A 24,585-nucleotide genomic window follows, 5' to 3' on the forward strand; every position below is an offset into this window, starting at 1 on the left:
CCCTTGGCACCGCAAAAGGGTGCGAGGCGTCTGCTCGGCGGCTCCTTCCGCGGGACCCGGCTCTCCACCATTCCGAAGAGAACGGTCAATGCGGCTGCACGTGGGCGGAGAGAGAGAGACAGAGACAGAGACACAGAGAGACAGAGACACAGGGAGAGAGACAGGCCGAAGGGAAGCCGGCGCCGGGAGCGGGCCGCGGGGCGCATGCGCGCAGCCCGCGGCGGCGGCGTCTAAGGGTCCGGTCCGCGGCGGCGGCGGCCGCTAGGTGGCGCATGCGCGCTGGAGGGTGCGGGCCGGGCTCCGGGAAGAAGGCGGCGGCGGCGGCGGCGGCGGCGAAAGGCGGGGGCGCCGTGGGGGCCGGGCCCGTGTTTACACAGCGGCGGGCGGGCGCGGACGCGGAACCCGGCACGGCGGCGGCGGCGGCGGCGGCAGGATGGTCATGGCGCATTTCGTCGAGAATTTCTGGGTAAGGAAAGGCGCCGTCGGCCGTGCGTGGGGGAGTCCGAGGCTCCGTGCGCCTGACCTCGGCCTGCGTGCGCGGCGGCGGCGGCGGGCTGGGCTGGGCTGGAGGCTCGCTCCGCCGCCGCCGCCGCTCCCGCCGGCGGGGAAGCCCGCTCGGACGCCGGGGCTCGCCGGCTCGCAGCCCGGGACGGGGGCGGGGGCTGTCAGCGCGGCCCCCCTCCAGCCCGCCGCCGGGACAAAGCGCCGGATGGGGCGGGAGGCGCCGGGCAGCCCGGCCGGAGGCTCCGGGGCGCGCTCCGGGGCGCAGACGCGGACGCCGGGCCCGAGCCCTGGGGGCTGCGCAGTGGGCCTCTCCCTGCCCGCACGCCCCCTCCCCCGGTCTTTTCCCCCGGTGCACCCCTCGTGCCTTCTCCTTTCCCCCCACCACCCCCAGTTTCCACGCGAAATCCCGGGCGGGCTGGGGCCGGTGCAGCCTTTCCGCCCGGCCTCGCAGCCCGGCCGGTCGCTCGGCGCCGGGGACTTTGCCTCCAGGCCTTTGCACAAAGCGAATAAAAAGTTGGATTTCATGTAACTGGACTCCCCGGGCTGAAAGGCACGCCGGCTTCCCCCCCGTGTGCCCCGCGCTCCTTCCCCTTCCTCGTTCTTTCCACACCCCTCCTCGGAACTCCAGATTAGTCTTGGGTTCAGTCTTTTGAGAATGATTTCCCAAGTCTCTCTGCCGTGGGGGCTGCCCCCCAGCCCCCCACCCCCCGCCCCAACCCCGCAGCTACTGTTTTGTTGGAGTAGAAAAGTACACTTTCAGCTCTGCCCAGGATGGGAACGTTGACTCAGGTGTCTTACTTAGGTGGATCTCCGTGGGTTTTTTTTTTTTTTTTGAGGTCTCCGGCTGGTTTGCAAGTGCCAGGATTCCCTTTTAGTTGCAAGATTTAGAGCGATTTGCCGAGTGATGGTTCAGTGAATAAGGAGGGTGTGTATTGATTTCTAATTCCGAAGCGTCTCAAGCCTGGGCTTGCTGAGTAATCGAATCAGTTCATAGTTTGTCTGATATTTATTCGCTACAAGCTACATAAATACTAGACATTAGGTATTTTTTTTTTAAACGACACCAAAATTAACTCAGGTACGATTCACACAGTACGTTTCCCCATGGTCCATTTTAGAATAGTTTCATCACACCAGAGGGAATCCCTGTATGCATTAGTAATCATTCTTCACTGCCCATCACCCCTCCTCCCAGGACGCTCATTGGTAGAGTTCTGCCTTTGTAGGTTTGTCTGCTGTGGATATAGCATGTGAGTGGGATCATGTGCATGTGTCATTTGACTGGTTTCTTCATTTACCATGTAGTCAGGGTTCACGAGTCATGTAGCATATATTGAGACCAGACTGTTTTTTTTTCTTTTTTGTTTTTTGGGTCACACCTGCCGATGTACAGGGGTTACTCCTGGCTCTGCACTCAGGAATCACCCCTGGCGGTGCTCAGGGTACCGTATGGGATGCTGGGAGTCGAACCTGGGTCAGCCGCATGCAAGGCAAACACCCTACCCGCTGTGCTGTTGCTGCAGCCCCAAGACCAAACCGTTTTGTGGCTAAATAATATTCCATTGTATGTATATGCTACATTTTATTTCTGTTTTTGTCCACAGCAGACATTTGGTCATTTCCATTTTTTGGCTGTCGTGAAAAATGCTACTGTGGATATTTTTGTGCCTGTTTATTTCTGGGGGTCGCAACACCCAGCGATAAATCCAGGGCTTCTCTGTGCTTGGTCCTTGAGGACGAAGAGGTGCCAGGGATTGATTGAACCACTGCCTCTTGCATGCATGCAAAGCATGCCCTCCATCTCTTTTATGCAGATTTTTGTATGGACATGTTTGTTTTTTGGGGAAATGGAATTGCTGGGTCATGTGGTTCAACTTTTAAAAAGTTTTTGGCCACACACACCTGGCTATGCCCAGAACTTACTCCTGACTCTGTGCTCAGGAATCACTCCCCGCTGTGCTGGGGAGACTGTATGTCGTGCGGGAATCAAACCCCTGACCACTGCATGCAAAACAAGCCCTCTGCTGACTATACTATCTCTCCAGGCCAAGGTAGTTAACTCCTCACACCTGAAGCATCTATCTTCCAAGGGATACCTTACTATACTCCCACCAACAGTTTATCTGAGGGTCCTAATTTTTCCACGTATTGTCCAGCACTTGTTTTTTTTTTTTTCCTTTAAATAGTGTTAACACAGTGGTGCTTGGACAGCAGGGTGAGCTGTTGTAGGGATGGAACACAATGCTTGCATGCGCTCTAGTCTGTCTCTTGAACCATCTCTCTGACCTAGTCTTTTTTTTCTTTTCTTTTTAGTTTTTGGGCCACACCCAGCCGTCGGTGGTCAAGGCTTAATTTATTTCTGGCTCTGTGCTCGGGCCTCACTCCTTGCTGTACTTGGGGGACTATATAGGGTGTCAGGAATCGAACATTTTAAAGTAAATAGATGATGTGAAGTTGTTTCTCACTGTGATGGTTTTGGCTGGCTTTTCTCCTGTGGCTAGAAATGGTGAACATCTTTCCATGTGCTTATTGCTCATTTATATATTTTTCTTCAGAAAAACATACATTTGCATCCATTTTCTCTTTTTAGATTGGCACTTTAAAAAAAATTGTTGAGCTGTAAAAGTTCTTTTGTGTACATTTTTGTGTACATGTCTATTATGAGGTAGGTGAGTTTGTGAATATTTTCTCCCTATTAGTGGATTGCCTTTTTCACTTTTTTTTGTTTTTTTTTTTTTTTGCTTTTTGGGTCACACAGCAATGCACCAGGGTTACTCCTGGCTCTGCACTCAGGAATTCCTCTTGGCGGTGCTCTGGGGACCATATAGGATGCTGGGATTCGAACCTGGGTCGACTGTGTGCAAGGCAAATGCTGTACCTGCTGTGCTGTCTCACTCTAGCCCCCGTTTTCACTTTCACTGTACTGTTACTCTAGCCCACCTGAGATCGTGTCTGTTGATGCATAAGATCTTAATTTTGATGAGGTTTTGATAAAGTTTCATTTATTTTTTTTTCCCTGTTTTCCTGTTATCACTTAGTAAGAAAATAACTCTTTCCTTACTCAGGGTTATAAAGGTTAATTTTTGTGTATTGTGTAGGAAAGAGGTATAACTTCATTGCTTCTACATATGATATCTTGACTCAGCATCAGTTATTGAAGAGGCACTTTATCCATTGAGGCTAATTGTAGGTGTATTTCTGTATTCAGTTGTGTCTCATTGTCTTTATAACTACCTTGTTTTGATTACTGTAGCTTTTGTATTAAGTGTGGAATCAGGAAGTATGAGTCCTCCAAACTTTGACTTTGTCTTCTTTTTAAAGATTATTGTGGCTTGGGCTGGAGTGATAGCACAGCGGGCAGGGCGTTTGCCTTGCACTCGGCCAACCCGAGTTCGAATCCCAGCATCCCATATGGTCCCCTGAGCACCGCCAGGGGTGATTCCTGAGTGCATGAGCCAGGAGTGACCCCTGTGCATCCCCGGGTGTGACCCCAAAAAAAGCAAAAAAAAAAAAAAAAGATTATTGTGGCTATTCTAGGTCTTCTGTTTCCATAAAAATTTTAGGTATTACTCATAAATTTCAGACTTTATTTAGGCCTTACAATGGTTGTTTATGAAACTTCTACAACAATCATTTAAACATTGGCATTCTTACAATGTTTTGCATAGTTTTTGGTGCATGAGTGTTTTTAAAGTTTGCTAACTTAATTCCAAATTGCACATTAATATTTTGAAACTGTTTCCTGTCTTCTGTTAACTGAGCTTTGTGCATACCCTTATTTGATGTTTTTTGGCTATTATGAATATGTACACTGAACATTCCCCCCCTTCCCAACTTTTGTGTGCTTGTTATTTGTTTCTCTGATAGGAGAATAGGAATAAATTTGGTTACTTGAAATTTAGAATCGCAAATTTAAATTAATATTTTTTAATGTTTCAGTCTTTGCTTTCATTTCCACTGTTGGGAACAAATAGTTAAAATAGACAGCATTTTATTTCCATGCCTGTAATCGGGACTGAAGTCTAGAACTTAATTTCTGAGATGTTGATAGCTGGGTGTTATATTTCAGGGTCATTAATAAAATAATTTGTTTTTGTTGGGGGGGTTTAGGTTATGTTTGAGCTCAGGGCTTATTCCTGGCAGTGCTCTGGAAACTATATGGGGTGTCAGGGACTGAACCCGGGTAGGCTGCAGGGGACGTAAGTACTTTCTCTGCTGTACTATCTCTCCAGCCCTAAAAGGATTTCTTTTTTAAGAAAATATTTTATATCAGCTTTTTTTGTTTGTTTGCTTTGTGTTTTGGGCCATAGCTGATGGTACAGGGGTTACTCCTGGCTCTGCACTCAGGAATTGCTGAGGGGACCTTATTCGATACCGGGCTGCAAGGGAGACCTCTTACTCACTGTACGGTTACTCTAGCCCACCTAAGATAGTTTCTTTCTTTCTTTTTTTTTCTTTTTGGGTCAGACCCGGCAATACTCAAGGGTTTGCACTCAGGAATCACTCCTGGCGGTGCTCGCGGGACGATATGGGATGCTGGGAACCGAACCCAGGTCGGCCGCATGCAGGGCAAATGTTCTTTCTACACCACTGTGCTCTCTCTCCAGCCCCCTAAGATAATTTCTGAAAACAGAAGTTGCAATGTTGATTTCACCATACACGCCTTCCTACTACGGTGTTTGAAGTGACACTGTCAAAACAAAACTTGTCAGAATGACTTACTAGGAATATTTCAAGTTTTAGTTTCTAGCCAAGCAACTTACTGGGTTTTTTCCCCCCAGCTATGTATAAAAACACAAACCTTTCTGTTTTTGCGTTTTGTTAGAGGAAAGTTTGAATTGTTCAGATTTTCTTCAAGCAGTTATGAAAGCAGCATATCCTGCCTTCTTAAAGCATCCCTTACATACTTTGAAAAGAAAAATGAATTAAAAAAATACTATATGACAGGTGTTTTGTTGCTGATAAGTCAATTTTTGCCACAAAGCATAAGTGTCATTGATAGTGGAGTTGAAAATGTTTTTCTCCTCTATTAAAATTAGATGACAAAGAATAATTTCGATAGCAGGAAATCAAACCATGCCTTTCATATATAAAAATGCTACTGGCCCTTCAGAACATTATGTACTTTTTAAAAAGAATAGATAAGTATTACAGTTTGGGAGTATATCGTATCTTTTGCTCTGCATCTTCTGCAGTCGAGTACTCGTTTATAATTTTCATGAAATTACCTTGTCAGTATTGTGCTTTAGTAATTAAAATGGCTATTTGGGAGTCTGCATACCTATATATTTTTTGGAGGGAGGCAGTGCTCAGGGCTTAATCCTGGCTCTGCACTCAAGGATCACTCCTAGTGGGCTTACGGGACCATTTGGGGGGTTGGAACTCGAACCCAGGTTGGCAGAGTGCAGTGCCAATGCCTGACCTTCTTTACTATGTTTCTGGTCCCCAGAAGTTAATTTTAAGGATGAGGTTTCATAGATCATTATTACTATTACTAGTTGGCAGAGGGAGCGGTGGGGGAAGCTCCTTAGTGGTGCTCAGGCCCGAGGCCTCCTAACAGCCCTCAGCCAGTTGGCTTGGTGGTTCAGTGCTGGACCTGAGGAGCTGGTGCTGCCTTGGCCTGGCCCTGCAGTGCTGGGCACTGGGAGGGCTACAGCCGCCTGGCTTGGGGGCAGTGCTTGGAGGCCGAGTGGTGCCGGGAACGAGCCCCTGCTTTCTCCTTGGCTCTGTGCTCAGGGATCAGTCGTGGGGGCTCAGGTGACCATATGGGGTGCCAGGGACCAGACTGGGTCAGCTGTGTGCACGGTCAGGATCCTTACCTGCTGTCCTGTCTCTCTGGCCCTGGCCCCTATTCGTTTTTAAAAATGGTTTGATTTTTATTCCTTTCCCCCTTCCCTCCCCTTTTCCTGCTGCTGTTTTGGTGACTTTGGGGTCTTGCACAGGCTGCGTTGGGGTTCTCGGCACTGCTGGCGTCCCCGGTTCGCCGCCCTTGCTCAGAAAGACTTGGAGCTCTTGAGTAGCAGGGCCTGCAGACACGGATGTTGTCATCCTCCAGGGGCCAAAAACTCTTGTGATGAGTCCCAGGCAGGTCGGTGATTATGTTTTAGGGGGAAAAAAGATAAGTTTGCACGACACATTTGATTTATTTTTCTTTTTTATATTCTTGTATTTTTTTGCTTTTTGGGTCACACCCGGCGATGCACAGGGGTTACTCCTGGCTCTGCACTCAGGAATTACCCCTGGTGATGCTCAGGGGACCATATGGGATGCTGGAAATAGAACCCGGGTTGGCTGAGTGCAAAGCAAATGCCCCACCTGCTGTGCTATTGCTCTAGCCCCCTTTTATTTATTTATTTATTTATTTTGCTGACACATTTGATTTAAATGTGCTGTTAAAACTTTACTTGACATAACTAATCCCAATTTTCACTATGTATAAAACATTTTTCTTGGGGTAAATAGTATTCTCCAACATACATCACATTTCAGTGAACTGAGATTTTTCAGTTTGGTGTGGTTTTTCCAAAGATCATTTCCAGCCAGCACATCAAGAATGAATGATCAACAGTTATTTTAGGTATTTTTATCGTCATGTTTCCCCTTATTTATTTTTACTGTTTAATCATTACAGAAGTTCCATTCTGTTCCTCTGTTAGTTTTATTGGTACTGTTATACTTTCAAATAAAATTGTTACACTTAGTTGTATATCCAAAATTTGGTGCATTGTTGCATGGATAAACTTAGAGGATGAAGTTTTTTGTTCGTCTATTTTTGGAAATTTGAAATTGCTTGCCTGTGAGGGAGCACGAGCCTTGCAAGTGCATGACCCTCTGAATGCTCCCAGGTGTGTCCCTGGTGCATCACTGTATCACTAGGCCCGAGCACTGACCATCAGGCTGCGCTGAGCATGACTAGGGAGGGCCCCTGTTAAAAACAGCAAGATTGCTCTGAAGAGGATTTTGGACACTGGAGATTTTGGGTACAGAGGCTGAGGCAGTTTGCCTTACATGGCTGGCCCAGGTTTGATGCACAAATGGTTCCCTGAGCACAGAGCCAGGAGTAAGCCCTGAGCACGCTGGGTGTGGCCCAATGAACAAGACCCCTCCCCCCACAAAAAGAGGTCTTTGGAAAATAAAACTGATTTTGCTTGATTAAATCTAAATTTAATGTCCTAGATGAAAGATGTAACAATTTTACAGTACTTTTAAGAATAGTAGTATATAATACCAGGAGGTTGGCTCCATGGCTTGGAAGCTGGCCTTACAATGCTGGGGGGAAAGGCAGCCCGGATAGAGAGAAGGGAACACCAAGTAAAATGTGGTTGGAGTTCCCGCGTGGGAAGGGAGATGTGCGCTGAAAGTAGACTCTTAGAGACCGAACAGGATGGCCACTCAATACCCCTATTGCAAACCACAACACCCAGAAGGAGAGAGAGAACAAAAGGGTGGGAGGGATACTGGGTTCATTAGTGGTGGAGAATGGACACTGGTGGAGGGATGGGTTCTCGAACATTGTATGAGGGAAACACAAGCACGAAAATGGGTAAATTTGTAACTGTACCCTCACGGTGACTCACTTATTAAAAAAATAAATAAAAAAATTATACAGTACTTTCTCACATATATTTCCACATATATATATATATATATATATTTTTTTTTTCTTTTTGGGTCACACCTGGTGATGCACATGGGTTACTCCTGGCTCTGCACTCAGGAATTACCCCTGGCCGTGCTCAGGGGACCATATGGGATGCTGGGATTTGAACCCGGGTTGGCCGCGTGCAAGGCAAACGCCCTACCCGCACCACATATATATTTTAATAGGGATCACCCCTAGCAGTTTTGGGGTGTGTATTTCTTGTCCATGCCAACTTCCACAGGTATGGCCTGATTTGGTTTGGCAGTGTGGACCTCACTGCTCTGCACTCAGGGGCCACTAGGACTGTTCTGGCAATGATCTGGGGGCCACGTGCTAGGCAGATGCTCTCCTACTTGTCATCTCTAGCCCTGTTCTCATAGCTTTGAGATAATTTAGCTATATAGTAATTAAAAAATCTGTATCTTGAGAAAAGTAGTTGAAGTGACCATAGAAATCCAGAATATAGACTTCTCTTTTTATAGTTGAAATTCTGAAATTTCAACTGCAGTATGGTGTACCCGCTTAGGATATAATCCGATTAGACTATATGCCAGAATTTAAAACAGCTTATTTATTATAGAATTTATATGATTTGGTATCCAAAAGATACACAGGAAATACTGTTAAAAATCTCCTTTCCTCAGCTTGTTAGTAGCTTTCCAAAAGCAGATGCTGTTACCAATTTCTTATATAGTTAATAACCTATGTATATACATAAGCAAATAAGGTAAGGTATATTAAATTTAAAAAGTACTATGTAACTGTTAGCCAGTTAATCACACTCAAAATTGTTTTTTAGGTGTAATGAGCTGTGATGATGCAAACCGCAGATTTATGTAACTTGGTTCAAGTAGTCTTGACAAGCAGATATTACAAAACTCTAATGCTAAATTTTATAGAAAGGTTCTTAGATATTTTGAGTGGTGAAAGGGTGATTTGGATTTTCGCCTTAGCTGTAGGAAAAACTTGACAGTTGGAAATTAACAATGATTTAGTCCAAGTTCAATGAAGGGGAAGGATTTAAGAATGCTAATATAGAAAAGATTAATAAAAAAGTCTGGATTTGTTTCTATTCTTACACAGAAATATCTTAAGTATTCTGATTATTTCAGAAATACTTGAATTCCTTAGCTAAACTCTTGGGAAAATAGAGAAGCTTGTTACCGTGCTGTACATTTGGCTGGCGTTAGCCGTTTGGCAGTAGTTTTTTGAATCGTGGACCTGTCTTCTAAGTTGTCATCTGATACCATAATTCTCGAATGATGAACAGAGGCTCCTTAAGAGAACCACGTAGGAATAATGGTGTCACGGAGACTTACAAAAGGAAAAGAAATAAAGACCTGGTTTTCAGTTTACCTGTTGTGGAAACATTGAAGAATTTTAGTAGAAGTGCGATCCACATGAATTGGTAAAATGTTGGGGGCAAGATAAACATGACCGCAGCACCTGGGACCTGTAACTGTAGCTCTTGGGAAAGACAAGAGAATGTTACTGGAATGCTTAGAGCCAGAGTATGTTCACTTGGGAAGTTCATGATGAATTTGAGGCAGACACCCATCAGGTACATGTGGCTGCTGATTCATTTGTTTAACTTATTACTGGTGTTTTGGGTCATACCTGGGGATTGGGCCTGTTTCTCACTCTGCTCAGGGAGCCAGGGTGGTGCTGGGAATTTGAATCAGGGTCAAGGCTGCTACAGCTGCAGACAAAGCAAGTGCCTTCCTTCCTGTTCTGCCTGACCCAAGCCACTGCTTAGTGGGCTCCCTGGAGGGAGCGATAAGAAAAGATGCACTCTACTTTCGGGAAAAGATCGGAAGTAAAAGTAAAAGTTATGCACATCAAAACTTCTGAGGCCTTAAAGTTAAAAAAAAAAAATTCCTCCTTTTTTTTTTTAGAAACAAAACAAAACACATTGAATCACTGTGAATTATGAAATCACAATGATATTTATGATTTTTAGGTGTATATTGTCCCAACATCAATCTCTTCACCAGTGCCCTCCGCCAATGTCCCCTGTTTCCCTCTGCCCACCAGCCTGCCTCTGTGGCACTTTTCCTGTCCCCCCCACCCTTAATCCTGTGTTACCTTCCCTAACTTATCCCTGCTCGCACCCCTTCCCAAAGACAAGAGAAGTGTTAATTTTTAGTTGGTTGAAACCAGAGCAAATGAAGAGATCGTTTCCCTTTATAATTATAACTATTGCTTTGTGATAAAACAGGAATACAGAAAGAACATAATGATTTATTTTCTTTCCCTCTGTCCTCTGAGATTTTCTTTAGAAATATAAAATTCAAAGTATGTTCTACATATAATTCTGCTTCTTGGTATTCTTAACTATTACTAACCACCACGCCATTCAGCAATGATCTCAGACGATTAAGAAAATCCTTTCTGAGGATATGTGTTGCCAGTAACTGCACCCCGGGTCTCATTTATGCAAAATTTATGCTGTTACTGAACTGCCTTTTAGGCATTCACTGGTTTTGTTTTTTTCCATTTATGAATTATGAGGATCAGAGGTTTAAATATTAATGTGAACAAGATGCCCATGTACGAAGGTAGCCTTCTGTGTCTATGCAAGTGCAAACTTGAGAATTTTGTAAAAGCTGATAATTTGGGGGCCTTGAGTGGAAAGTACAGCAGAAAGGGCGTTTGCCTTGTGTACAGCTGACCTGAGTTCATTTCCCTAACCCCATCAGGAGTGATCCTGGAATTCAGAGCCAGGAGTAAGTCCTGGGCACAGTGGGGTGTCAACCCCAAACCAAACCAAACCAAACCAAACCAAATCAACAAACACCCTAATAGTTTTATTTTTTTCACTTTGAAAGTAATGAAAATTATATTCTTTTGCAAACCCTTAAAATTTGAAGGATAGAGTAAACAAAAATTATCTCAGCTGTTTGCTTTTGCGATTTTTATTGAATCATACAGTATCTGTTTAGAAGGCTTTAAGGATTTAAGTAGAAGAGGTGAGGTATAATTTAAAAGATTAGGAAGGAATATCTGAGGGGTGAGAAAAAATTTTCCCCTGTGTTATGCGATTTATTTTCTTTGCTCAACTGGCAGATGTGTTAAAGTGACTTGCACCAGTAGCAAGTAGTTCTGACTGCTGAGCAGTGCTCATGTTGTATCTTATAATTCACTGTTTTCTGCTTTAAGAGTATCTTACTAACAACTCTGCAGAGTAACCCTAGACACAAGCTTTGACAATTTCAGTGTATAAACAGAATCTTAAGGAGAATAAATTGTAACTTGTGTTTGAATGTCCTGCTTACTTACAGAGTGTGCAGGCCGGACAGATAGACCAGGGGTTAAGGTGCTTTGGTGTGATTTTTGAGCACAGAGCTAGGAGTAGCTCCTGAGCACTGCTGGGTGTGACCCAAAGTCCCCTCACCCCACCCATCCCTCAAAAAGGAGTTTCTTTAAGAAAAGAAAAAAAATTTAAAAATCCCAGTAACCTACTTGCATTATTTTATCCTTCCTAGCAGAGTTTTGAGACCAAAAACCCTTTCCAGATGGCCACTATCCACACCTCCACTCCCACCCCAAAGGTTGTCACTGCATATTTATTACACATTTATTGAATTTCCTATCAAAGGTATCTAGATGGTTCTTCATCAGTTCTTCAAAGAAAATATTTTCACATTTAGCTAAATGTTGCATCTTGTTTTCTAGAGAAGGCAGGATTTAATCAGATTATCAGACACATACTAATGCAATCATAATAGAAAATTCACATTTTCTTTTTTTTTGGCTTTTTGGGTCACACCCGGCTATGCACAGGGGTTACTCCTGGCTCTGCACTCAGGAATTACTCCTGGTGGTGCTCGGGGGACCGTATGGGATGCTGGGAATCGAACCCGGGTCGGCCGCGTGCAAGGCAAACGCCCTATCTTCTGTGCTGTCACTCCAGCCCCGAAAATTCACATTTTCAATCACTCTTGTCCTGATGCCTTTTAACTCTATTCTTTATTAAAGACTTAACTTATTTATTTATTCTAGTTTTTGAGTCACACCTGGGAATGCTCAGGGGTTATTTATTCCTGGCAGTGCTCAGAGTAGTGACATATGGGATGGTGTTAGGTGACATATGGGGTGCCAGGGATTTAACCCTGGTCCAGTGCCTACAAGGCAAGCACCCTACCTGCTACGCTACCTTTTCAGCTCTAATTTAGTTATTTTTTTATTAGAACATTAATCTGCTGTACTCATTCTCCTTACTAGAAATAACTAGCTATTGATGGTTTGTTGTATTTAGCAACTATTTTGTATATGCTATATATTTGTCTTTGTTTTGTCAAAACCATGTTTAAGGAGCCACACCCAGTGGTTCTTAGGAGGCCCTCCAATAATCAAGGGTCTGCCATTTGAACCACATCTTTGGTCCCTGTCTTCATATTTTAAAATACAAATATGCATAGTTTTCAATATAAATAAGATGCTATGTATTATTTTGCTCCTCCCTGTCCCTCCTTTGGTGGGGAGTGGGTGGTTGGGTCACACCAGGCAGTGCTCAAGGGACCATACGTGGCCACAGAAATTCAAACCAGCAACAGCTGGTGAACCTTGATTCTGTACTCTCTCTGGCGCCAACTCCTTGCTTTATAAAGTATTACTTAATTGAAGCATTTCAATTAAAAATATTGAAAAATTAATTTATTGAAGGTTTTTGTTTTTGTTGGTGGGAACACACTGGCTGTGTTCAGGGCTTACTCCTGGCTCTTTGCTCAGGAATCACTCCTGGTGGACTTGGGGGACCATTCGGCTTGCTTGGATCAAACCTTGGTTGGGTGTGTGCAAGGCAAATGCTCTTCCTGCTGTACTAGCACTCGGCCCCAAGTAAATTTACTGAGTGGTAAATGACACGAATTCGTTTTAGAACATTTTCATCCTCTCTGTAATTGAATTCCTCACGCTCATTTACAACTGCTGGTTTCCCCCCTTACCCTTAGATGTTGATCTTCTTTCTTCCTCTAGATATTTGCCCATTCTAGATGTTTCATGTAGATGGAATTGTGTAAATAATTTCAAGTCTGGCTTTTTCACTTAATAAAATGAGTTTCACTCATAGAATAACAAGTTAGTGTTTAGTTCTTTTTGTTTGTTTTTGGACCACACTTGGTGGTGCTTCTGGCTCTGTGCTCAGGGATCACTCCTGGCAGTGCTCGGGAGACCATGTGGGGTGCTGGGGATCAAAGCTGGATCTGTAAGCACCCTTCCTTTTGTATTATCACTCTGGTCCTGTGTTGATTACTTTCATTTGCTGAATTGCATTTTATTATGTAGATAGACTTCATTTTGCCTTTACATTATTCACTAGTTTGATGGACATTCTAGTTTAAAGGACATTCGATTTTTCCAAATGTTCGGTTATTTTTGGCTATTGTGAATGATCACATCTTGCCCTTTTTTCCACTGATAGTATATCTGGGTAGATTTTTTAAGATTAATAATTAAAAACCTTTTTTGTTTAAAAAAACTGCAACCTTTAACAAAAGCTATTGTATTGCACTGTCATTTATTTGTCTGGTAATGTTAATGGATGTCTTAGAGTTATTTCACAATTATAGAGTATTGCAGTGACTGTTTTTCCACATTTCTCTCAATGTCTGTTTTGTGTGTTGTTTTTTTTTTTTTAACCAGACTTCTTTCATTTTTTATTTTGGTTTTTGGGTCACACCGGCGATGCACAGAGGTTACTCCTAGCTCATGCACTCAGGAATTACTCCTGGCGGTGCTTGGGGGACCATATGGGATGCTGGCATTTGAACCTGGGTAGGCCGTGTGCAAGGCAGACGCCCTACCTGCTGTGCTATTGCTCCAGCCCCTTAACCAGACTTCTAAAAGTAGAATTGCTGAATCAAAGAGCATGCATCTAGTTTCAATAAAATATTGAGGACCTGAGGGCTTTAGTTGTAATTTTACTTGATCATAAAGTCTGTTGTCAACTTAGTTGTACAACTCTGTATTTAAGGAAAAGGAAGTTATGCTTGTTTGAATTAATAGCCTATTAAAAATATTTTTGTGTTGATATAATAGGATCATATTCACTTCAGATACAAGGGTGATAAAATGGACACATGCAATTCAGTAATAGTTTTAATCTCCTACAAATATGTCATTTTTATTTGTATGGTAAACTAGTCTCTTGTTATATTAGCTGACAAGCTTATTAATGATTTTTTTCAACAGAACTGGAAGCTTCTATGTTTCCTGTTTTTGGCCAACAGGAAGATTTGGGTTCCAGATTGTGCAATACTTGCTTACAGTATTGCTTTTTATGTCTGACTTTTTTGCTTTTTCAGTTTTTCATTATTTGGAAAATTGAAGAAAAAGTTAACTGTAAAGATCTTACTAGTTTATACCTAATGTTTTCTTTGTTGTGACTTGCTAATTTATTAGACACTTATTGACTTAAATAGCATTAAACTTTTCTAGGAGTGTTCTGCCCAGTTCCGTTAATTTCCCCTTAATTAATTTTGTTAAGTCTATACCTTTTCTCACTACTCAAGTGTATTAAAAGACTTACATTAGCAACTATAATTTATTTGTGATATTTAGTACTTATATCTGATGTCTTAACTCAAGTTAAGATTTTGTTGGTTTTTGGTGCTTAGGGGACCATGTAGTGCCAGAATCTCCTGCAGGCAAAGCCTGTCTTCCAGGGGGGAGGGGGAAGGGAGGGAGGGGGATTTTGATCCACACCCAGTGGTGGTCATGGGCTGTTCCTTTCTCTGCTTCAGAGTGGTACTTGGTACCATATTTCCTACTGGGGATTTAAACCAGGCTTACTGCCACAGCTATTTGCAGGCAAGCTCTTTACCCAACCTACTATTGCTGGCTCTTTATTGGTTATTCCTCTTGTAAAAAATTTTTGGTTTTGGGCCACATCTGGTGGTGCTCAGGGCTTACTCCTGGCTCTGAGCACAGGGATCACTTCTGGCGGGGATCAGGGCACCATATAAGGTACCAGAGTAGAACCCAGGTGGGCAGTGTGCAAGGCAAGCATCTACTGGTTGTACTCTCGTCCTGCTCCTTGATTAGTTTTTTTTTTAATTTTACTTTATTTTGGTTCTTGGGCCACACCTGGAGGTACTCAAGGCTTAACTCCTGGCTCTGTACTCAGGGATCATTCCTAACAGGCTTGGGGGACTGTACTGGATGCTGGAGATTGAACCTGGCTGGGTCACTTGCGGGGCACTACCTACTGTACTATTGCTTTGACCCTTTGATTAGTTATTCTTAAGCAGAATCAAGGGTTAAATAATCAGTAGTTCCTTAATATCTGTTTAAATGAATTGAAATGGGATTTAGTAATATATTGAAAAGTATTTGTTTAGCTTTCTTGAATTAATTTGTATATTATTTCTTTAAATTTAGCCTTTAAATTCATATGGGTATAAAATTGCCATTAATATACCCATATAAGTGATCATAAAGTATGTGTATATTTGTGAGAATCTTGTATGTAAGTATAATAATTACATATATATACTGGAGCAATAGCACAGCAGGTAGGGCGTTTGCCTTGCACGAGGTTGACCCGGGTTCGATTCCTCTGTCCCTCTGGGAGAGCCTGGCAAGCTACCGAGAGTATCCCGCCTACACAGCAGAGCCTGGCAAGCTACCCGTGGAATATTCGATATGCCAAAAACAGCAACAAGTCTCACAATGGAGATGTTACTGGTGCCCGCTCGAGCAAATCGATGAACAACAGGATGACAGTGGGACAGTGCGGAATTTATAAAATGGGCAATTGTTTAAGTAGAGAGAGACAACTCACTTAGGTATTATAATTCCATATCAGTTAATATAGGGTTATTTATAAGTCATGTGATTATTTTTTGTTTTGAAACTAAAAATGTTTTTAATTTCTAGGGGGAAAAGAATAGTGGCTTTGATGTCCTTTACCATAATATGAAACATGGACAGATATCAACAAAAGAACTAGCAGATTTTGTAAGAGAAAGGTATGTATTTTTTAATAAGTGTAAAAAATTCATTATCAAGTTTAATTTTAGAATATAAATAAGGATTTGGACCAAAGTAATTAATCAGTGTTTTCAACTGCAATAAAATATTTTAAAGTAGTGATTGTCTATTATCTATATACTGAGAATTGTTAAGCAGTGGTTTCAAGTGACATTGTTGAATTCCTGGTTTGCAGGCCACTGCTTGAACATATTTACATATTTGTCATTGAATATACTAGTAAGTTGTTATAACAAAGAACTTGAGGTAGTTTTTAGGATAGAATAATTATCACTTATTTGAACGAACATGTTATTAAAGAAAGGTTACAATAATTTGAAAACAGTTGTTTAAGCTTGTGATCAATTATATTTCCTGCCTTTTATTTAAATTCTGCAGTTTGTTATGTGATCGTTTTTACCACATTTAGGAATTGAGAGTCAGTTTTAAACCTGTTAACATAGATCGGAGAGATAGTACAGGAATCAGTGGATATGCTTTGCTTGTGGCCGGTCCCAGTTCATGCCTCGGCACCACAGGATTCCCTGATAATTGCTGGGTGTAGCCCTGGATGTCTGAGCACTGCGGTGTGATCTGAGTCGGCACTGCAGGGTCTTGGCAGTGTTCATCTGGAGCTTCACATTAAACCTCTGAGTGCTTGGCCAGGAATTGCCAGAAGGGCCTGCCCTGCCCTCGAAGTATCTATTAAAATACCAATACGATTTGGTTGTTTTGTAGTTCATCCTCCTTGGTAATTTTTATTGACAACACGTAAGATCTTTACCTTGATGACACGGGACATTTTTGCCTTTAGATATAATTCTCCATTGTCTTTCCTATTATATTGTGTCAGTTGTGTACCAGGTGCTTGTCTTTTTTTTTTTTTGGGTCACACCCGGCGATGCACAGGGGTTACTCCTGACTCTGCACTCAGGAATTACTCCTGCTGGGCTCTCTGAGAGGGACAAAGGAATCGAATCCGGGTCGGCCACGTGCAAGGCAAACGCCCTACCCACTATGCTATCACTCCAGCCCCAAGTGCTATCACTCCAGCCCCGGTGCTTGTCTTGATTGTGAGAACATAGTGTAAAATACAGATTTTGATTTTAGGGAGTTTACAGATTAATTATGGGAATGGGAAATAGATGTAATACCATTTATGGCTTTCATCCCTCCACTGTTTTTGCGTCTGTGTCGGGGTAGCGGGGTTAGGGTTTGAGCCACACCTGGCAATTTTCAGGGGCTCACGTCTTTACTTGAAAGAGGGAGTCTCGAAGTCATAGGGTGGTGTGCAAACCTTTTCCTTGTTGGCTTTTGCATCATCTTTACCAGGAATAAAGGGACTCGAGAAGTCCACATCGCCTAGCAATTTTTGTTTCTTTGTTTGGTTTTGGTTTTTTGGGGCCACACCCAGGGGTGCTAAAGGCTTTTCCTATCTCTGTGCTCAGGGGTCACTTTTGGTGGGCTCTGTGATCATACGGGGTATTGGGGATTGAGCCTGGGTCAGCCGCCTACAAGGCAAATGCCTTCCATGCTGTACTACCGCCCTCCCTGCCTCCTCTCCCTGCCCCAGCCTTCTGGGCATGACTCCTAGCCTTTTCCTGTATCACTTTATCTACCTTGAGACTGTGAAAGTAGTTGTCATTATTCTTTAGCTCTGTTCACGTCAGTCACCACAAGAAGGTCAGAGCTCCTTGGTCATCCCCTCATTATTTTTTTTTTCTTAATGCAGAATCTAATTCCTTTATGAACCAGTGGGCAGTGAGTCAGCCCTTCATTCCATTTCACCTCTCCCTCCTTTATTTTTCTTCATAGCACTTACTCCCTCTCACAGCAGTGGTATTTAAGGCAGTTGCCTTCTCATCTATCAGACTGGAGCGATAGCACAGTGGGCATTTGCCTTGCACGCGACCGACCCGGATTCGATTCCTTTGTCCCTCTCAGAGAGCCCAGCAAGCTACCAAGAGTATCCCGCCCACACGGCAGAGCCTGGCAAGCTACCCGTGGCATATTTAGTATGCCAAAAACAGTAACAAGTTTCATAATGGAGACATTACTGGTGCCCGCTTGAGTATATCGATGAACAATGGGACGACAGTGCTACAGTGCCTTCTCTCCCCACCCCAGAGGCTTCTGATCCAAACTAGTGTTATTTTTGCTTAAACTGATTATATCTGCAGCTCCTACCTGCTCTGTGTATATTCATTCTTGCTCTTCTGTAGTTTGTTCTCTACACTGAAGTTGTGCTTTTTTGATGGAAGGGGGGTTGGAACATACCATGGTACTCAGGATATTCCTGGCTCTGTGCTCAGTAGTGACTCCTAGTGGTGCTCAGGGGACATTTGTGGTGCCGAAGAGTTGACCATATGCAAGACAGATATTCTGCCTCCTGTACTTATCTCTCTAAAATTTAAAATTATAGTGAATCTTAAAAAATTAAAGATCAGGCTGATGACATAGCTTAAAGCCTGGAGCACATGTACTGTATGCAGAAGGCTCTGATTTGATCCTTGTCACCATGTGGGCCCTTGAGCAAGGAGATGACCCATAAGCCCCAAGATGAAAGTAGTCCCTGAACACTGCTTGTGTGGTCTCTAGGAAAAGACAAATCATAGATGCATTTGTTAACTCTTCTGTTTAAGCCTTTAAAGTATTTTAAAGGCCTTCTATTGGTCTTAAGGTAGAGATCTTCATGATCTGACTCCAAACTACCTTTCGTAGCTTAGTTCATCCAGATTCCTCGTTTTTTTCTGAGACATTGCTGTTTGATTGAACAGTTTTCTTCAGGCATAGTGCATGCTTATTGGTCAAACCTAGTCAATGGGGCCTGTCTTTTCTTTAGAGCTCAGCAGTGTGATAACTACTCCAAAATGCTTTTGTTGAGTGTGGCCACATTAAAAAGATACAGTGACCAGAATCCAAAGACTATCCACAGAATGGGAAAGGATATTTACACAATACCCATCAGATAAGGGGTTGATATCAATGGTATATAAAGCATTGGTTGAACTCTACAAGAAGAAAACATCCAACCCCATCAAAAAATGGGGCAAAGAAATGAACAGAAACTTTACCAAGGAAGAAATACGAATGGCCAAAAGGCACATGAAAAAGTGCTCTACATCACTAATCATCAGAGAGACGCAGATCAAAACAACCATGAGATACCACCTCACACCACAGAGACTAGCACACATCCAAAAGAACAAAAGCAACCGCTGTTGGAGAGGATGTGGGGAGAAAGGGACCCTTCTACACTGCTGGTGGGAATGCCGACTGGTTCAGCCCTTCTGGAAAACAATATGGACGACTCTCAAAAAATTAGAGGTTGAGCTCCCATTTGACCCAGCAATACCACTGCTGGGAATATATCCCAGAGAGGCAAAAAAGTATAATCGAAACAACATCTGCACATGTATGTTCATCGCAGCACTATTTACAATAGCCAGAATCTGGAAAAAACCCGAATGCCCTAGAACGGATGACTGGTTGAGGAAACTTTGGTACATCTATACAATGGAATACTATGCAGCTGTCAGAAAAAAGGAGGTCATGAATTTTTTATTTAAGTGGATGGGCATGAAAAGTTTCATGCTGAGTGAAATGAGTCAGAAAGAGAGAGACAGATATAGAAAGATTGCACTCATCTAGGGTATATAGAATAACAGAGTGGGAGACTAACACCCAAGAATTGTAGAAATAAGTACTAGGAGGTTGACTCCATGGCTTGGAGGCTGGCCTCACATTCTGGGGTAAGGGCAACTCAGAGAAGGGATCACCGACTATAATGTAGTCGAAGGCCATGTGGGGGAAGGGAGTTGCGGGCTGAATGAGGGCTAGAGACTGAGCACAGTGGCCACTCAACACCTTTATTGCAAACCACAACAGCTAATTAGAGAGAGAGAACAGAAGGGAATGCCCTGCCACAGTGGCAGGGCGGGGTGGGGGGAGATGGGATCGGGGAGGGTGGGAGGGATGCTGGGTTTACTGGTGGTGGAGAATGGGCACTGGTGAAGGGATGGGTTCCCGAACTTTGTATAAGGGAAGCATAAGCACAAAAGTGTATAAATCTGTAAATGTGCCCTCATGGTGATTCACGAATTAAAAATAAATTAATTAATTAAAAAAAACACACTGTTATAGGGTGGAGAGATAGTACAGTGCTAAACCACTTGCCTTATGTGCAGCATACATACATTGGCTGTGCCCCTCTGGCTCAAATCCCCAGCAGCATACATGGTCACCTAGGCACATATGCTGTCTGAGCCCATGTGCTGCTTGTGCCCACATGGCCAAGCACATGTGGCACCCGATAACATGTGGCACCCGAGCTCATGTAGCACCTGCATCTCCCCTCTTGAGATGTGTACTTTTTCATGCTTCCATATCTAATGCTGCTCTGTGTGTAGGGGCGCTCTCCGCCTTCGGAGATGCCTGTATTCTCTTTTGAGTGTGTTAGTCTCTCACTTTCTCTCCCTCCTTCCCCTTTCTAAAATAAAATGTTTTACTTCAACAAAACAAAACAAAACATAGTCCCTTGAGACCGCCAGGGGTCACTCCTGAGCACTGAGCCATGAACAGCTCCTAAACAGTGCTGGGTGAGCCCAACACCCCCACCCCCGAACCAAAATACCCTGTTATAATCTTTCTCAGCATCATATCTGTTTCTGTAGTATTTGTGAAATTTGTTTCGGATAAGACCTGGTGTTCTGTACTCTGGTATGTATTTATGAAATTTCTGAGTTGTTCATTTTTAAAATTAATTTTTAACTGCTCCTCACTATATAGTTTTTCATTTTTGCTATTAGTTTTTATATTTCCCAACCCAAGTACCAGAATATAGTAATCAGTTATATCGCAGTCTGTGGCACAGTTTGAAGCAGATATCCTTGAAAGGAGAGCATTAGAAAGGAAAAGGCTTGCTCTTCAACCCCGTTGCTCCTGTGAACACATGTCTCATTCGCTTGTCTCCACTCTGGAGAAGCCCGTGTTCTCTCTTGAAGATGTGCTTCTTCCTTTCTCTCCCCTCACACCTTCTTAAATATGTTTCCATAAAACATTTCTTGCTTCACACACACAAAAATTAAATAGAAAGAAAGGGAAGAAAAGATAGGTATAGGAGGGAGAAGAGGGGGAGACATCGAGATCAAGCACAAGAGCTTAACAAGGTGGCATCATACGGGATTTTATTTTCAGTTTTTTGAGAAGTCTCCATACAGTTCCAGAGTCTAAATCTGAACCTGATGGCATTCCACTAAGAGTGGGTGAGGGTTTCCCTGCATCCCCATGGACACTGCTATTTCTGGACTTTTTTTGAGGGACCACACTTGGCCGTGCTCAGGGCTTACTCTAGCTCTGCACTCAGGGGTCACCCCTGGTGGGGCGTGAGGGACCATGTGGGGTGCCAGGAATTTACCCTGGGTCCGCCGTGTACAAGGCAAGTGTCCTACCTCTATACTATCGCTATGGCACCTGTTTCTGGGCTGTTTGTTTGGGGGCCACATCTGATGATGCTCAGGGGTTCCTGCTGGCTCTGTGATCAGGGATTACTCCTCACAGGTTCCGGGGGCCATATGGGGCGCCAGAGATCAAACCCAGGTCAGCTGTGTGCCAGGCAGCAGTTCTACTTGCTGTACTATCACTTGGGCCCCAGAGCCAGAGCACTTTTGTACTCCTATTCAGATAGTCACAGGTACTAAAGATAAAAGATTAGCAACTTCTCCTAAGTTTTCTTCTCTTTTTGTGTCATAAATTGCTCTATTTCTTTATTAGGTAAGTTCTTTATATCTAGTAAAAATAGGCCAGAAATTTAGGACCACTTACCTACTCATTTACTTTTAATTTTGGATCTTTGGATATTTGAATAGGGCTGGCTGTGTTTGCGGGCATTTCTGGTGGTGCTCAGGTAATGGGCCCAACACTTTCTGCGTGTAAGCAGATGTTCCAGCCCAGCTTTTTGCCTCCTGCATAATTTTAACATATAATTTGGGTTAACTTTTTATTCCCATAATTTACCTATATTTTGATAGTTTTGTATGTGTTTGGTTATTAAGTATATGATATGGAAATTTGATTTAACAGAGCTACAATAGAAGAGGCATACTCCAGGTCAATGACGAAGCTAGCAAAATCTGCAAGCAATTGTTCACAACTTGGGTGAGTTGATTCCTTTGAAGAACTCTTTTCAGCCATTGATGTAGGTGAACTTCCCAAGACTCAAGTTTCTGTTGAGAGTGTAATAATCCATAAATAATTCATTTAGCAATCCATGATATTTTTAGCTAAAATGTGTCTTTGGTGAGTTCATTTTTGACTGATTGAAATAAAATTGAACTTGCTAATTTAGTGAACATGAAGTAAATGAAACATTTCCCCCCTTAATTAAACAGTCACATGTAATTTTGAGAGTGTAAATGTTCTGTCTTATGCATATCATTCCAGTTTTCTGCAATTCACTTAACTTTTGATGAACAGAAATCCTTAAGTACTTGCTCTAAATTAATTTTATTCAAATTACTGAAATACCTAATTTTTTATTTTATTTTATTTTATTTTATTTTATTTTATTTTATTTTATTTTATTTGCTTTTTGGGTCACACCTGGCGATACACAGGGGTTACTCCTGGCTATGCACTCAGGAACCACCCCTGGCGGTGCTCAGGGGACCATATGGGATGCTGGGATTCAAACCTGGGTCGGCCGCGTGCAAGGCAAACGCCCTACCCGCTGTGCTATCACTCCAGCCCCTGAAATACCTAATATTAGTCTTTTAATTTACATCCAGCAGTGCTCAGGGTTTACTCTTGTCTCTGTGCTCAGGGCGTGCTCCTGGCAGACTTGAGGGGATCAGATGGGTGCCAGGATCGAACCTGGGTAGGCCGTGTGCAGGGCAGATAGTCTTTTTATAGACATTAAACTTTCCTCTTAAAAATTGGTTTTGAAAGCAATGTGTTCTTTGATAAAAGAATGTTAAATAATCTATTGAAAAGAGATGTGCTTCTAGTCCAGCAATGCTGGGAAGAAGTTATTGTATACAAGTTTATTTATTTTGTTTTGGAACCCTACCCGGTGGTGCTCTGGGGCTGCTCCCAGCTCAGTGCCTGGGCCTTGTTCCTGGCAGTCTTTGGGGGATTGGGCAGTTCCAGGCTTCCGGCATGCAGAACATGAACTCAGCCCACATGGGGCTGTCCCTGTGGCTGTGTGGATAGACCCAAATTCTAACAGCTGGAGTCCTTAATCTGATTTTATTATCCGAAATTTGGGAAATTCTATTTTACAGGGCAGGAGAGATTATACAGTAAGTAAGGCTCTAGCCTTGCATGCAGCCAACCCATGTTCAGTCATCGCACCACATAGGATTCGCTGAACCCCCTGGAATGATCCCTTTCGCTTCTTCAAAGTCAGGAGTAAACCTTTACCATAGTCCACTGTGGCCCCCGATCGGACAAACAAAAAATGTATATATATTTTAGCTAAGATTTCCAAAAAGTTCAGTTATTTTTGAGATTTTACAGTAAAATTCAGTATAAGATTTCTCTGTGTCTGGAACACCCTAATAGTCTAAAATTGAAATGCGTTAGGCTAATTTTTAGCTTTAGTGTATTATTGAGGCTTTTGATAGAGGTTTAAATAACTAAATTAGTTTAGAAAAGAGTATGGTTTAATGTAGAAAGGACTACAGTCAGATCTGTGATAAGTTGTTGACCCATTTTTATATACCTGAGGTAAAAAAGGTGTCATATAGCATTTAAAAATTAATGTCTTAGAGGCTGGAGCGATAGTAACCTTCCACCAGTCTTACCCAGGTTTGATCCCTGGCACCACATATGGTCCCCCATGCCCTTATAAGGACTGGTCTCTGAGGACAGCTGATGTGACCCAAAAACCTACCAGCCAAACAAATAAAAACAAAAAACTAAAAAGATAGAAATTTATTTTAATTTCATTTTTGCTTAGCTAAAATGCTGAACATGACAGTTTTTCCTTTGGTTCTATTTTAGAACCTTAAACATTTTTCTTTCAGTAAGTTATACTCATGCTTGTTTTTTTCCCCCCCCTTAGAACATTTGCACCAGTGTGGGATGTGTTCAAAACATCTACGGAGAAATTAGCAAATTGTCACTTAGATCTTGTTAGAAAATTACAAGAATTAATAAAGGAAGTTCAGAAGTATGGCGAAGAACAAGTAAAATCACATAAAAAGGTATCTTCTTTGTTAAAGGATTAATTGGTTCAAAATTGAGTGTTTTAAAGTTCACTTATTTTGATGATTTATTTTATCTCTAACAGACTAAAGAAGAAGTTGCAGGAACTCTGGAAGCTGTTCAAACCATTCAGAGCATAACTCAGGCCCTCCAGAAATCCAAAGAAAATTATAATGCCAAGTGTGTAGAGCAAGAACGTTTGAAAAAGGAAGGGGCTACACAAAGAGAAATAGACAAGGTAATTATAACACACTTTTATATGC

The 24,585-nt window shown here is 42.7% G+C and overlaps 1 protein-coding gene across 1 annotated transcript in view; it reads left to right on the forward strand.

Annotated features, from left to right (window-relative positions):
• Nucleotides 1-299: 299 nt before the first annotated feature.
• The window catches only part of FCHO2 (FCH and mu domain containing endocytic adaptor 2), a 92,358-nt gene continuing 68,072 nt past the window's right edge, over nt 300-24,585 (forward strand). Inside the window, exons 1-5 of the mRNA XM_055140384.1 lie at nt 300-466; nt 16,025-16,116; nt 22,199-22,273; nt 24,180-24,321; nt 24,408-24,560. Of these exons, the coding sequence (XP_054996359.1) occupies nt 434-466; nt 16,025-16,116; nt 22,199-22,273; nt 24,180-24,321; nt 24,408-24,560 (495 nt within the window). The 5' untranslated portion in view covers nt 300-433. The remainder of the gene's footprint in view (nt 467-16,024; nt 16,117-22,198; nt 22,274-24,179; nt 24,322-24,407; nt 24,561-24,585) is intronic.

The sequence above is a fragment of the Sorex araneus genome, chromosome 1, assembly GCF_027595985.1.
Source record: "Sorex araneus isolate mSorAra2 chromosome 1, mSorAra2.pri, whole genome shotgun sequence".
Taxonomy (NCBI): domain Eukaryota; kingdom Metazoa; phylum Chordata; class Mammalia; order Eulipotyphla; family Soricidae; genus Sorex; species Sorex araneus.